At 39.1% G+C, this 14,747-nt stretch overlaps 2 protein-coding genes across 2 annotated transcripts; one reads left to right on the forward strand and one right to left on the reverse strand.

Moving 5' to 3' along the window:
- Positions 1 to 309: 309 nt before the first annotated feature.
- Positions 310 to 7,597, reverse strand: LOC126589778 (DNA-directed RNA polymerase 3, chloroplastic-like). Its single transcript, XM_050255176.1, has 19 exons — positions 6,756 to 7,597; positions 6,124 to 6,327; positions 5,863 to 5,996; positions 5,623 to 5,692; positions 5,417 to 5,475; positions 5,129 to 5,246; positions 4,696 to 4,809; positions 4,120 to 4,251; positions 3,556 to 3,972; positions 3,298 to 3,348; positions 2,903 to 2,973; positions 2,661 to 2,745; positions 2,312 to 2,464; positions 1,947 to 2,021; positions 1,773 to 1,862; positions 1,477 to 1,524; positions 1,284 to 1,398; positions 1,078 to 1,181; positions 310 to 987 (listed from the first exon to the last, which is right to left on the reverse strand). The coding sequence occupies exons 1-19, from the start codon at positions 7,527 to 7,529 to the stop codon at positions 877 to 879; spliced, it is 2,925 nt and encodes a 974-aa protein (XP_050111133.1). The 5' UTR covers positions 7,530 to 7,597; the 3' UTR covers positions 310 to 876.
- Positions 7,598 to 9,725: 2,128 nt separating this feature from the next.
- On the forward strand, positions 9,726 to 13,010 carry LOC126589770 (putative leucine-rich repeat receptor-like serine/threonine-protein kinase At2g24130). Its single transcript, XM_050255166.1, has 2 exons — positions 9,726 to 12,378; positions 12,473 to 13,010. Exons 1-2 carry the CDS (start codon positions 9,825 to 9,827, stop codon positions 12,874 to 12,876), a joined length of 2,958 nt encoding a protein of 985 aa, XP_050111123.1. The 5' UTR covers positions 9,726 to 9,824; the 3' UTR covers positions 12,877 to 13,010.
- Positions 13,011 to 14,747: the final 1,737 nt, after the last annotated feature.

A 14,747-nucleotide genomic window follows, 5' to 3' on the forward strand; every position in this document is an offset into this window, starting at 1 on the left:
AACTCCTGATTAAGATCTGGCTCATAAATAAATGAAACCTGCTTTTGTTGATTTGAGATATTTCTTCAGCATTCTTACAACTTTACAAGCAGTGTGGTTTTAAGGGGTAGCATATTTTTCTTCTGTATCTCCTTAGGGTTCTGGTCAAAACTCAACTGAAGTGAACGGTCCTCTCTCGGAGGCCTGTTCTGTATGTGCAGGACAATCTTTGCTTAACAACAGCCAAGTATCGCTACCGCCGGTGCTGGAGAAACTTATGCTTGTACTCAGTAATACAAAGTGATGCGCAAAATACGACTCCAAACACGATGAACCGAACTATTGATAAATTTATTTCATTTCTTTACAGCTCTTGCTCACAAATTTGCAAGAACTTCCATTGGCAAAGTGTACATGTATCATGTATGTCTAAAGAATGATCTTTTCTCCTCCTACTCTGATACCGATAAAACATATGTTAATATGTTATACGTCCGAATACAATGAAAAGAAGCATACGTGACTTGAGCACCACTAAGATGACCTCCTACGCTGGCTGCTGCTTCGTATCTGCTTCTCTTGACTTCTATATCAGAGAATACAACCTTGAATTTCTGTAGAAGAGTCGCGCTTTCTGTACATGGGTAAAATGAACCAGATCGTTAACACTGCAGATGATCGATACCCATGAGAATCGTGTAGACTCGCTGATCGTGGGAAATCAAAGTTTGTCCTTTGTCTTTCACAAAAGCAACCTTAGGTTTTCGTTTCCCACTTCACGTTTAAATGCATACACGAATGAACTCTTACTACAGCTTCTCGGTCATTCCAGGAGTGGCATCTGATACGTGTGGCAATGTTTTTCAAACATCGTTATCACTGCTTGCTGCTCACGTTTCAGTTGAAAAAGTATGGAGATTCCAGAACCTCTTGCAAGTCGAAGTCACCTCTTTCTGGGAGGGGAGGGAATGTCAACGCTGGATATGATGCTTGGAAGCTTTCTAGCAACTGGGAACAGGCAGAGTTATTATGAAGTCAATGGAAATAAACATGCAATTTAATTCAGGATGGGCTGCTGAGAGGAAAGTTTCTACTTACATTTTCAAGTATCGGCATGCTATAGAGCTCTATAAACTTTTCCCGAAGTATCTCGTTCATTTGGTCTACGTCACATGCATGAGTCCAGAAGGAGTCATGTACCCCTACAAACATTTTTTTAACATGCATGTGAGAACTTAAACATATTTCAACATGTGAGTGAGAAGTAAACCAGTAGAGTTAAAGACCAGACTACTGAGACAAACCTGCAAAACGCAGGCCCGCGTCCCTGCAGGCAAGTGCAGTCATCATCATGTGTGAACCGTCAAGTGAGTGAACAAAATTTGGAGGAAATGCAGTCCTTTGTTTTCTAACATCTATCTGTAATAGACAAATGTTAACTCTGCAACAATTCATATAACATATAAGGAAAGAGAACATTGAGTAAGCAGCGCTTACCAAGTTACTCTCCCGCTGCAAGGCTAAAACCTGAAGGGATGTTCTTATCTGCAACTCCAAGGAGGGATTAGTTACTAAATTATCACTACAAAATTAATAAATTAAAACTTTAGCCCCATCAGTAGCAACATGGAAAGAAGAAATGATGCATGAATGCAATAGTAGATGCAATCATGCAACATATCCTGACATTCTGTACTAAACAATTTCATCTGAAATGGAATTTTTCCAGATAATGGTTTGCGGTGTTTGCCTGTTGATGTAAATTTAATATTTAACTAAGCTGCCAAACTTACAAGATGTCGTTCATTTTTACAGTAGGGTTGCACAACAGGAAGACCTAGAGGAGTAGTCCAACGCACAGGTTGATTTTCTGAAGCAATCACCTGCAAAAGTTTGATAACACAACTTATCTACCAGGCCTATCATTTAGCGTCCAGAACATGACCCAAGAAAAAAAGTAACCGCACCTTGGCACAATCACCGAGCCAGCCCATTATACCACGTGCAGCTTGGAATATCTCGCCAAGGGCAGCCAAAGTAACCTGTGGAAAATATGAAAAATTAGAAGGTATGATCTAGATACAAAAGTTAATGTTTTTCTTTATAAGAAAGCAGCTTATGTTTTTCTTTAGAACCTAAACTGGCCAAGGAGAATAACATGAGGTAATCATCTTTAAATCTAACATACATATTAAATCGGCAAACCATGCATTGCATTTGCATGTTAATTATCAATTAATTATCCAAATGAGGAAATCAAAGAAACGTATACGGTTAAATCTTGATCCACAAATATTTGGTCGCAGGTACACTAAGGTGGCTATTTGCTTACTTTAGCAGCATAGCAAGCTGCAGTGAAAAGTAGTCTATCGTCTGTAATAAGACCCTTCTCCTCTAATCTTCTTTTTATTTGTTCGCGTGCCCCAACGTAAGTAACTCCATACACTGAAGTCATGACAGTCTGTTTCACCAATTTCCGGTCAATCTGAAAGATTCCAAAACCATAGATTGTTAATTTCATAAATATGCAATTATGCATAGACTTTTATAATCTATAAGCACTATATACATTCTCGCATGCAGAATTACATAACTAAAGAAATCCACATTTAATAAGTAGAAAAACTCATTTAGACAGCATATTGCAACTTTGAACTCCAGAAGAAGCAAGGAAGATCAACCTGATTAACTAAGACTCGGGCTAATAAAGCATTTGGGCTTGTAGTCGGATCCTTATTGCTGTCTCTTTCCATAATCTCATGTACCCTGACAACATATAGATATAGAAGATAAGTGTTAGTCATGTTACCTCTTCATCTAATATTTTTTTCACCTTGTGGCACTATTCTCTCGTATTTTTATGCTTGTCGCACATCTAAAAGGAAGCAAAACCTAATGAGTAAAATGTGGAAATTTAATATACCTTGCAGCAATTTCTGAGTAAACATCGGCAGGTTTCTCTCCAGCGACTAAGTTGACTGCAGCTGCTTCCAACTGAGAATATCACAGCAATTCAAATCAACAACAAAGCAAAACTTTAACATAAAAGTAAGAAAATAAGTTCCTATATTATATTATATATAACAGAACACTGAATATTTCGACCCCAGAACAAATAGTAAATGAGGAAAACTTAAGAAAATCTGCATGTAAAAAGCCCTTTACAATCAAATTTTCTAGATAATGACGACTATAGTTCATTTACTACAAAAGTAGAATAAATAAGCAGAACATATAATGGAGTACAAGAAAATTAGAGTGCAGTAACATGAAGATGTAAACAGAAAACTTATATCAATGAGGATAAAGCCAACTTACACTATCTCTTCCCAAGGCTGCATAGTGCTGTAAGCCATTGCATGAACCATCCTAGAAAATTGAAAGCTCATCAATGAAATATAAATGGAAAAATTAAAAATAAATTATCATTTGACCCACACAAATAAGTTAAAAAATTCTTATCATTTGCATAAACTTTTGAAAATATATGGTTTTGAGTATTAGATAATCCTAAACAAACTTGCATAAACTATGGTATCTCTTTTTGCCACTCTAACGACTAAGAAAGCAATTTACCTGATGGATGGGCAAATGAGAAATGACAGTATGTGGTGATGGGCTATTTAACGCTTCTGACAGATTGATACAAGCCGCTAGGCACTGTAAAGGATCTTCAGCTGTTAACCACCATCGGTTTCCATTTACAGGGTTTGTTGCTGAATCAAATATATCATCAATGTGATGATCCACAAATGCATGCCGTTCCTCATACGAAAGCTTTTCAACACCGCCCGCATAAAGGTTTGCTAAATGAATCTTCAGCCAACGTAAACCAGACTTCCCTAATGGTCGTCCTTCAGCAAATTCAAGGACTCCTCGACAGAGATCAGAACTCAAATGATTTAAATGTGGATGCATTGGGTAAGCTCGGCCTCGAAAATCAAGATTGTGAGGATAATAAAAGCCTTCCTCATCCTTCATCTTGCGAGCAACCTATTTCAGAATCAATTTACTCAATATTATTTCTCACAAAGTGAAATCTAAAGGTGGTGACCATATAAAATAGGAAAATAACACAATAAAATATCATAAACATTTTATCAATAAATAAAATACTATCTAATCAGATGGGGACCTTACAGAGAGCTTAAGTTCTGTGTCACATCGCAGAGAATGCCTTTCTTGGTTAATCTTCTTTGCTTTTCTTACACTCCATTTCCATTCCTGAATTTCTGTTAAACCCTCAAGCGGTGGTTTATCTGGCACTGGAACCTACAATCCCATAAGGATATTTAAGCCAGATGAAATTTAAAAGCAAAATCCAAACAAAATGATGTCAACAAACCCAAAATATGTTGCTATAACGAAAATCCACCAACAAAACCAAGTAAACTCTACTGACAAGGGAAGTAACTACATTATTCTAACTCTAGTTTCTTTCTTTTTCTTGGATCATTGTAGCTCGAGGCAGATATATCAGGACTAATTTGTTATTTGACAGAAATTTATACATCATCCAATTAAGTTACACTAAAATTTTCACAAAAGAGAAACAAGAGCTATCCCACATTGGGGTCCTGGCACCGTATAGGTGCTCATACTTTATACTAATGCTATGGCCGTTAGATTCATAGGTTTATCTCTGGACAACATAGTAACACAAAGGTAGAATACAAACAAGTTCTTAATAAATTCAAGAGATCATTATGTGCTCACATCTTCACGATCAACCAGGCCTGCAATGTTGCCACCTCTAGCCCAGATGCTCTCCACCACGTTAAGTACTTTTTTATTCACCCTCCATTTGGTACTTCCAAGCATATCTAGGGCCTGCACATGCCATCAAAAGTGAATATCATTTTCACATGTGTAAGAGAAAGTACATGTTAAAGAACTAGAATAGATCAAGGTTTGCCTATATGCACAGGGAAAGTTCAGTTCATGATCTATTGTTCCATCACAGATAACTACTAATGGTTGCACCCAGTATTCTCGGTCACTAATCCATCAGAAAGGGGCAGTGACAGGAACAATGAGAATGGAACTCTAATTTAGCATCTCACCAAGTCTTAACTAGATAACTGAGCAAAAGCTCTGGTCTTGACCTATTATACAAGGGAAACATAGAATGGAACTCTAATTTATGTACCTCGAATACTTTCTGCATCTGCTTTCCAGAAATATTCCTCATTGTATCTACCTGCTTCCTAGATCCATGAGTACGCATGACATAAGAAGGTAGGAACAAGTGACCACCCTTATCATACCTGCAAAGATTTAGATTTTATGGGCATCTGAGTGCAGGCTTCTGATTTGTTTGACATTTTACTAGCCAAAAGTCAACTTGAATAAGATTTCGATTATTTCTTAACCGCATTCTTGCTAAAGAAACAAAACGAGAACATGCTAAATGAATTTCATTTACTGTATCTCATACCCTTTCCACTTTCTGGGAGGCACCAACATTGGCACATAAGGAATCAACATATGTTTAGCCTGTAAAGAAACAAAGGCATAAAATAACAGTAAATAGCTGGAGCGCACAGATATGTCCAATGTAAAAATGTAAAGAAACAAGTTGCAAACTGATTTCAAGTGTACGGAACAAGTAAACAGAAACAAAGGAAATATATCTCAACTTACAGTTTTATCAAGCCCAGTAAGAACTAGGGGATCACATTCTATAACTCCATAATTCTTCACAAGTTTCTGCCTATAAGGACCAAAAGAAGTTACATTATAACAAAGGAATAGTGGTAGAGTTTAAGGTATATGAATGGTTATCCTTTATGAAAATACATAGGTGTCCATATCACCATAAAAGTTCTTCATATTCGGATACTTCAACTAGTTGCAGAGGCAAATACCATGATAAAGTCTTACCCTGGAGTTTTTGCTGCAGCCTTAAATCTGTGCCTAAAGGCCGGTCTAACATCAGGTGGACCATCAGCCAACTGGTTAAGTGGAGGTTGTACGTAAGCTGTTTCTGTTAATAATTCTATCAGACGACTTCCCAGCTGCAAAATCACATTGCATAAAAAACCCAAAAATAAAAATGGGCACCCACAATATATTATGTAATCTAAAATATAAAAAACGCTTCCTCAGCCATACTGAGAAAAAAAAATTCTGAAAGCAACAAACCTTAGCCTGTGTATCACGACCCCAGGGTTTAAATTCTTCTTTTACCAAGAGTTTTTGCACCTCTCTGAGTCTTTTTCTTTTAATTAAAACATTAATACGTTTCCGCAGTATCTCCTTCTCCTTAATCAGACTGTCTTCATCAGCACCAGCAGTCTTCTTTCTCTGGAAATTTTTGGTTTTCTCCAAGAAACTGTGAATCCTAACCTGAATTGTACGGTAACAATATATGATATTTCAACTTCAATTCCGTGATATCGTTGACACTGAGTACAAACAAGGAAATTTTGATGAAAAGCTATTGCATGAAATTTGCAAAAGGTTCCCTTTCTCTTAACTGAAGTTCCTCAATGACAAGTCTTAATAAAACAGCCGAGCAAAGTCACTTTCTTTTCAAAACAAATCAATAAATGAGCTAATCAGTATGCTTAATTCCAAAACTTGTCCATACATAAACAAGAAATCCCGATTATCATGGCAACATTTCATGAGTGTAATATCCTTAATGTTTAAACCTTTAGCTTTTATAGTGCACATCATCTCGCATTAACTTAGGGTGCATTTGAAAACCAATACATATCATATCATCATCGAAAATTCGAAACACACACAAAAGATTAGGAATTAGAACTCACCTCCTGCTCAATGGCCATCCCAATATGAACAGCAGCTTGAACAACCTGCACACACCCATCTTGATTCCCCACCATAACCAAGCCCATCATCTTATGCATAACAATCAGCGCCATCTTATCCGGCGGGAGCAAATCAATGTGCGGCGCAAAAGCCGCCTTGTGCTTCTTCGTTTGCTGCACCTGCTGCTCCCTCGCAATCGCCTCCCTCAGCGGCTCAAACCACCCCAAAAACAAGGTCTTCACGTACGGCAAGCTCGGAGCCAGCTTCTTCTCCCGCATTACTCGCTCCAAATCCTTGTACTCCTCCACCATTCTCTCCCACGCCTCCGTCTCCGCCTTTATCTGCCGCCGCCGAAGCAAATTATACTTCCGCCGGTCGATTTCCTTCGACTCCAATTTCAACTCCTGGTTGGCCTTCTTGTACATGCCTTTCAGAAAGAGCGCGGCAATCCACGGAGGGTCCTGGATAAAAATCCTGGGCGCCGATTCCTCGGGCTTAATTAGGTGAAATTCTCTGATGGGTAGCTGTAAATTCATCGAATTTTCAACGAGATTGTCTTGGACGGAGTCTCGGACCAGGTGGGAGAGGACCGGTTCGGGAGGGGGCTTGAGGCTGAGGGGGAAAGGAGTGGAGGAAGAAAGCGAGGGCTTGAAGAAGAGGCGGTTGGAGGCTGAGCTGAAGAGGAACTTGTGGCTCAGCTTCGGCGGTTTCCGCCATGTGGAGCTGTACGTTTGAGCTTGCGGGCTTGGAGAGAAGGAGGCTGTGGAAGCCATTTTTTGAGAGAGAGAGTGAGAGTGAGACGCTGCTCTGGAAGAAGATGAAACCTCGCTTAAACCTTTCTGTTGTCCATTTCGAGATATTTACCCAACAAAACCAAAGTACTTAATATTTTTGGTGGCAAAAAAAAAACAAGAGGGCCCGCCGATACGTTTAGAAGCCCAACAGGCCCAAATACCGCTACTTTGAAAGCTCAAAAGGCCCATATTCCATGCATTAAGGACATGTTTGAGAATTGAAATTACTTATTATTTTTTTTATCAAAGAATTGATATTACTTTAAAAAAACTAAAAGCGTTTTCTGCCACACTACCTGATTAGTGTAGAAGTATTCTAATTAAAACATTTATAACCAAATTACTTATAAGTGTTTTGACAAAACAGTCCCAAGGGTACCTTTGCTTTTTAGTGGTATGGTAGTGGTAAAAGCGACATTATATATTTTCACTATTTGGCCTCGAATATTTGATCAATTTATTCTGAAGTCCCTTGTATTAGATGTCGTCACGTGTAACAGAAAAAACATAAATTTCGGTAAAAACTTATGAAATTTCCCTCGGCCGCCAACCTGACTTTTGGTTGCCGATGTCTCCTCCTAGTTCGATTTTTTCTTGATTAATGTAATTAGTCTTGTTCTCCTCCTGTAGTTTCTGATTGAGTTTTTTTATGGGGTTTGGGAAGCAGTTCATACATTTGTTACTTTTTCCTTAAAGCAGATTAGTTCGAAGTTTCCCACGATTATGGAATACCCTACTTAACCATCTGTACAAAGATTAGTTGAGTAATTAACGTCTTAATCAAATCTGGCTTTGTCTAAAACCAGACCTAACTCCATTAACCAACTTGCTTGTGTGCCAACCACCGAGACAGATTTGATGGTCGTTGCTACTTTGCGATCGGGTAAAGTTTGGAACTCGGGGTACTTGAGTTTCAACCTTGTCTAAAACCTCATACTACAAATGCTTCAAAGAATGTCTTTGATCACTCATAAAATCAGTAGGTCTAGCGACACTCTTCTTCACTTGGTTTGAAGTACAAGATTCGGCTCACATGAATGCAAGGACAATACATACATTAAGTTAGATATTAAGTTGTGGCTTGTTGTGGTTGAATTTTATAAGTACATATCTTTGTATATATTTTGACACAAGAAGAGAGAGATATATATAGACATATTTTTTTTTTTATAAATTTTCAACAAAAAATAAAAAAAAATCACCAAAAAGACATTAGTTAACACAGGTTTTTATTGGCCGTTAAGTGGCGTTTTAGTCAAAATTGGTTAAGGTTGTTTGGACACGTAAATCGAAGACCTACACATGTTTTAGTTAGAAAATGTGATTATGAGACAGAGGTTAAGGCAAAACGGGTAGAGAAAAACCTAGAAAGACTTAAAAAGAGACTTTAAGAAAAAACATAGAATTCTTGGAGCTAACAGAAGATGTGTTGCAAAATCGAACGTGATGGCGTTCTAGGATTCATACAATCGACACCACTTAATGAGAAAAAGCTTGTTGTTGTTGTTGTACTAAAGTTCTGTGGTTCTATCTCTGTATTAATATCATATACCCTTTGATGTCGTCGAACCAAGTGAAAATATGCTTAAACAGGTAATCAGGCGATACTAAATTGTAGATGTAGTTTGTGTACGGCTTCTTGTCTGTTTAGTCTAGTTACCAGGCTGGTTGCATATTTGTAGAAACTTTTGAGTTGTTTATTTGTGTTGGTGGCATCCTGCTGCCTGCGTGTTAAATATGCTGTATAAATACATCGCCCAAACACGTACTTAACACATCAGCTTCCCTTGAGCGTGCTCATTAACCAATATTATCTTCCCCCCACAGCACACAATCCACTAATCCAACAACATAATATATAATTAGTAGACAATTACCTGACCAAATTAAGCATAAAATAATATGGTTAGGCCTACTGCTGCTGACATGGGCTGCATTACTGCTCTAAGCGCGGCTTTAACGTTGCTTACTTGTCACGTTACACGCACGGCATTTGTATGAACGCGATTGGTGGGATCGAAAGTCAAAGATCGCCGGCGCCAAACGTACGTCCACGCCTTCAACGGCAGTTAGGCACAAGGTATTTCAAATTTCCTGGCATTTGCAAATTGCTTACTTATTGGCATTGGACGTGTCCAAGCTTTTACATTATCTTGTTCTTAAGTTCATGCAGCTTGTGCATGCTTCTCTTGATTTGCTCTCTCTGTACTTTCTGATCACTTTGTTTTCGCCAATTTCTTCGAAACTTTTAGCTCGAAGAAGATTGACGTGATCATGATATGTTTTCAAAGATTTTCCGTGTTTAATCTTCTCTGTTTGATCATTTTGTTGGAAGCGGTTTTATCCCAAGAAAATGCTCAAACAATGAGGGACAAGGCATCCTTGCTTTCTTTCAGGGAAGGGATTGTTTCAGACCCCCACCGCACTTTGGAGGACTGGAATTCTTGGGGTGTTCATGTTTGTAATTGGTCAGGCATCAAGTGTAACAAAGCTAGAGACCGCGTCGTGGAGCTTGATCTTAGTGGAAAGGCACTCGGAGGCACCATTTCCCCGTCTCTCGCTAATCTTTCTTCCTTGCACATTCTTGATTTGTCAAGCAACTTTTTTGAAGGTCGCATCCCACCCGAGTTAGGCTCTCTTTCTCTACTTGAACAACTCAGCTTATCTTCTAACCTTCTCGAAGGAAGAATTGCTGCTGAACTTGGTTTTCTTCGCAAAATAGTATATCTTGATTTGGGAAGCAACCGGCTCACTGGTGAAATCCCAATGCCGCTTTTCTGCAATCATTCTTCGTCCTCTCTGCAGTACATAGACCTCTCTAACAATTCTTTAAGCGGCGAAATTCCTTTGAAAGAGGGATGTGAGCTTAAACAGCTGAGGTTTCTTCTGTTGTGGTCCAACCGTCTAGTTGGACAGGTTCCTGCAGCCATGTCGAACTCCTCAAAACTTAAATGGATCGATTTGGAATCTAACATGCTGAGTGGGGAGTTGCCATCAGAGATTATACGAAAACTGCCAAAACTGCAATACCTCTACTTGTCTTACAATCGCTTTATGAGCCATGACGGTAACACTAACCTCGAACCTTTTTTCTCCTCTTTGGTTAATGCCTCTAACTTTCAAGAGCTTGAATTAGCTGGAAATAATCTTGGAGGAGATTTACCTCCTATTATTGGTAATCTTTCTACCAATCTTGTACAGCTCCACTTAGATGCTAATCGCATTTATGGTTCAATTCCTCCTCACATTTCAAATCTTGTCAACCTCACCCTGTTGAATTTGTCTAGTAACCTTCTAAATGGAACCATCCCGCCCAAACTGTGCCGAATGACAATGCTAGAGAGGGTGTTTTTGTCAAACAATTCACTCTCGGGTGAGATTCCATCCGCCTTTGGTGACATTCCCCATCTAGGCCTTCTAGATTTATCGAAAAATAAGCTTTCCGGTTCCATTCCAGATAGTTTTGCAAATCTTTTCCAGTTAAGGAGGCTCTTGCTTTATGAAAACCAACTCTCGGGGACTATACCACCGAGCCTAGGGAAGTGCATCAATTTAGAGATTCTAGACCTTTCTCACAACCAAATTTCTGGAGTGATTCCGAGCGAAGTTGCAGGGCTGAGGAGCTTGAAGTTGTACTTGAACCTGTCTAGCAATCACTTGCATGGATTGTTACCGATGGAGCTGAGCAAAATGGACATGGTGCTAGCAGTGGACCTATCTTCCAACAATCTTTCCGGCACAATCCCATCACAACTTGGGAGCTGCATTGCCCTTGAATACCTCAACCTTTCTGCGAATTCCTTAGAAGGCTCTCTACCGGATTCAATAGGAAAGTTGCCTTATCTTCAAAGTCTTGATGTATCCTCGAACCAACTAAATGGAGAAATACCAGAATCTCTGCAGGAATCATTAACTCTGAAGAAACTCAACTTCTCTTTCAACAACTTCTCTGGGAATGTATCAAGCAATGGGGCCTTTTCTTCGCTGACTATAGACTCTTTCCTCGGAAATCCTGGTCTCTGTGGATCAATAAAGGGCATGTCACACTGCCGGAAGAAGCGTGCTCATCATTTGGCTATTCTGTCAATTATCTTGTCATTACTTATCACCCCCATATTTTGTGTATTCGGGTACCCCCTCATGCATAGGTCGAAATTCCAAAGGCACCAGGCAGTTTTCGATCAAGAGGAATTGGGGGATGATGAAGAAGAAGGGAAGAAAGAACACAAGTACCCGAGAATCTCTTACGAGCAGCTCATTGAAGCCACTGGCGGTTTCAGCCCTTCGAGCCTGATTGGTTCAGGCCGGTTTGGGCATGTCTATAAGGGTGTCCTCCAAGACAACTCAGTAATTGCTGTGAAGGTATTGGATTTGAAAACGGATGAAGAGATCTTAGGAAGCTTCAAAAGGGAATGCAGAGTTCTGAAGAGAACTAGGCACAGAAATTTGATCAGAATCATCACGGCATGTAGTAGGCCGGACTTTAAGGCTCTTGTTCTGCCATTGATGTCAAATGGGAGCCTCGAGAGGCATCTATACTCAAACCATGGACTGAGCGTTCGGTTGAATTTGATTCAGTTGGTAAGCATCTGCAGTGATGTAGCTGAAGGCATGTCCTATTTACATCACCATTCTCCTGTTAGAGTTGTGCACTGTGATCTCAAACCGAGCAACATTCTACTAGATGAGGACATGACGGCGTTGGTAACTGATTTTGGAATTGCGAGATTGGTGAAGGGCGATGATGGGAATGTTCCAACGAATGATTCAGCATCCTTCAGTTCAGCAGATGGCTTGTTATGCGGATCCATTGGCTACATTGCTCCTGGTACGTATTTTCTAATATGTACAAATTTGAAAGTGATTTCCGCACACCTTTTTTAATACGTACTAATTTCCTTCATTTACTTGATGAAATGCAGAGTATGCATTGGGAAAAACCATTTCTACCGAGGGAGACGTGTTCAGCTTCGGGGTCCTTTTGCTAGAAATCGTTACAGGAAGGCGACCAACGGATGTCCTTGCTCACGAAGGTTCAACTCTTCATGAATGGGTGAAAAGGCAGTACCTGCACAGGCTCGATCCAATAGTTCAACAAGCGCTCGATAGGTGCGCTGCTGATTCGATGCCTAAACAGTACAACAAAGTCTGGAGGGATGTTGTTTTGGAACTGATTGAGCTTGGTCTGATGTGCACTCGGTACACTCCTTCATTGAGACCTAATATGCAGGACGTAGCTCACGAAATCGGTCGGTTGAAGGATTACATCTCCAATCCTTCATCGTTTCTGATTGAAGAAATTGATCTTAAAGTTGAAGCACCCTAGTTTTGATCTTTCATCATATGTGATTATTGAAGTCATTTGTTTAAATTTTTTTGGTAAAACGCAGGCGGCAAACGGCAAAAAGATGTGTGCAGAAATCACTTCCTTATTATGAAACAAGCTCTTCTTAGGGGGAATCCCTTTTAACTGAAACGCTCCAGCTATATTTCTTGATATTATTCTCGTTAGAGTAGAGTGGAATTCATATATTTGCAATGTATTAACAACGTATCAACGGCTATATGAATGACATATGTATAGTTGATATATTTTTATATTTTTATTTTGTTCTGAATATGTTGTCGATATGAATCCCGCTCCAAGTGGTGTCATGAGAGTTAGGGTTTAGGCGGAATCCCTTCAACTGAAGCGCTCCAGCTATAGTTGTCAATACAATTCTTGTTAGAGTGGAGTGGAATTCATATGTCAGCAATGTATCATCAACATATCAATATATATATTTTTACAGTTTTGTTTCGTTCTAAATATATTGTCGATATGACTTTCGCTCTAAGCGATGTCATGAGAGTCAGCAAAAAGTAACAATCCGCTAAAGCAAAGCTTCTTTTCACTAGTGAACAAATTAATGATGAGCATCCTAGCTACCTTTTTATTGATGGCTAATCTCTGAAGTGAGAACCAACCAAAGACAGCCTTTGTCGCTTATCACTTTAATGGAGTTTAGTTCATCAAATCAATAATTATGATTGCGTATCATGGATCATAATTCTTTTTTTTTTTTTTTCAAAATATAATCTTCTTCTTGTGGCAACCAACGCAGACAGATTTTGATATCCACAGTCCAAAAAGGCATATCCTTCTCTTTCTCCCTACCCTTCGTATGCAATTTGCCCACTTAACACAAGAGTTTTACTATTTAAACACGGAATTTCATTTATGTTTACCCCGTTACTTGGGAACCACATTTAGAGATGGAGCCATGAAGGGACTATGGTTTCAAGCTCACCTGACATTTTTTCACGCATAAAAGTTTAGTGTTATTCTTATGATGTTCAAGGTTTTTTCTTAAGCTCATGGTTCTAATCTGACGTTTTTAGTTTAATTTCTTTCATCGAGTTTGATTTGAGGTTAGTGGCTCTTATAGAGTTCGAGCGAGTAAGAGAATCAGAGAGGCTTGGGGTTTAGGTTTAAAGAAGAGGATGATGAGGATGACATTAAAGCAGACTCAAACTATAGTGGTCGGTTGCTCATCACACGGCAAAGTAATTTTTGTAAGATTATAAGAGTTTCAAATTGAGACTTTTGGGCTTCTTCTAGCCTAAAATTCTAGCTCCGCCACTGACCACAGCCCGCATGGTAATATTACAATCGGCAACTTCTTGCCGAACAAAAGTTATTAAATCAACCAAACAGGGCCGAATGATTAATTATATTTATCAGTAGCGTTTTCGTTGCTGCATTTTGTCCCTCGAAATGTTACTGATAAAACTATGAACTGATCAGTTATTAATTGAAAACTCAAGATTAACAGCGTTGCATCGAGCATCATCTTGTTCGAGAATTGACCACTCTGCGTTTTCCTTCGATGATCTTCCCCGTCCCAATCGAGAAAAGTTTAGGTAACAGTCCATGAGAGAGCCTACATCATACTCTCATCATCACTTCAAAATATTTCATATATAAAACTTTGCTGGGTCTGAGTCGATATGCACTTCATTTGTGCTCTATTCAATTGTATCACGTACTCTGCGGCACAATTTCTACATAAAATGTACCAGGTAAGGACTTCAATCGTTTTCCTTCGATCAGAACTGCACTAACTTTTCACCTGATTACAGATACTGTTGCGGAAAGCAAGAACTTCAGTCGCTTTCTTTTCGCTAGCTACTCTTTTGGTCGATTTTCGCTAACTA

Source organism: Malus sylvestris, chromosome 2, assembly GCF_916048215.2.
Source record: "Malus sylvestris chromosome 2, drMalSylv7.2, whole genome shotgun sequence".
Lineage (NCBI taxonomy): Eukaryota > Viridiplantae > Streptophyta > Magnoliopsida > Rosales > Rosaceae > Malus > Malus sylvestris.

What these genes read in the sequence shown, in the direction of transcription:
- LOC126589778 (XM_050255176.1), bottom strand. Translation starts at nt 7,529, where the DNA reads ATGGCTTCCACAGCCTCCTTCTCTCCAAGCCCGCAAGCTCAAACGTAC. An exon ending in GCCTGGTTGATCGTGAAGAT is followed by an intron (nt 4,252 to 4,695) that starts GTGAGCACATAA and finishes ATGGGATTGTAG; the next exon opens with GTTCCAGTGCCAGATAAACC. An exon ending in GGCTCGGTGATTGTGCCAAG is followed by an intron (nt 1,863 to 1,946) that starts GTGCGGTTACTT and finishes AAACTTTTGCAG; the next exon opens with GTGATTGCTTCAGAAAATCA.
- LOC126589770 (XM_050255166.1), top strand. Translation starts at nt 9,825, where the DNA reads ATGATATGTTTTCAAAGATTTTCCGTGTTTAATCTTCTCTGTTTGATC. An exon ending in CATTGGCTACATTGCTCCTG is followed by an intron (nt 12,379 to 12,472) that starts GTACGTATTTTC and finishes GATGAAATGCAG; the next exon opens with AGTATGCATTGGGAAAAACC.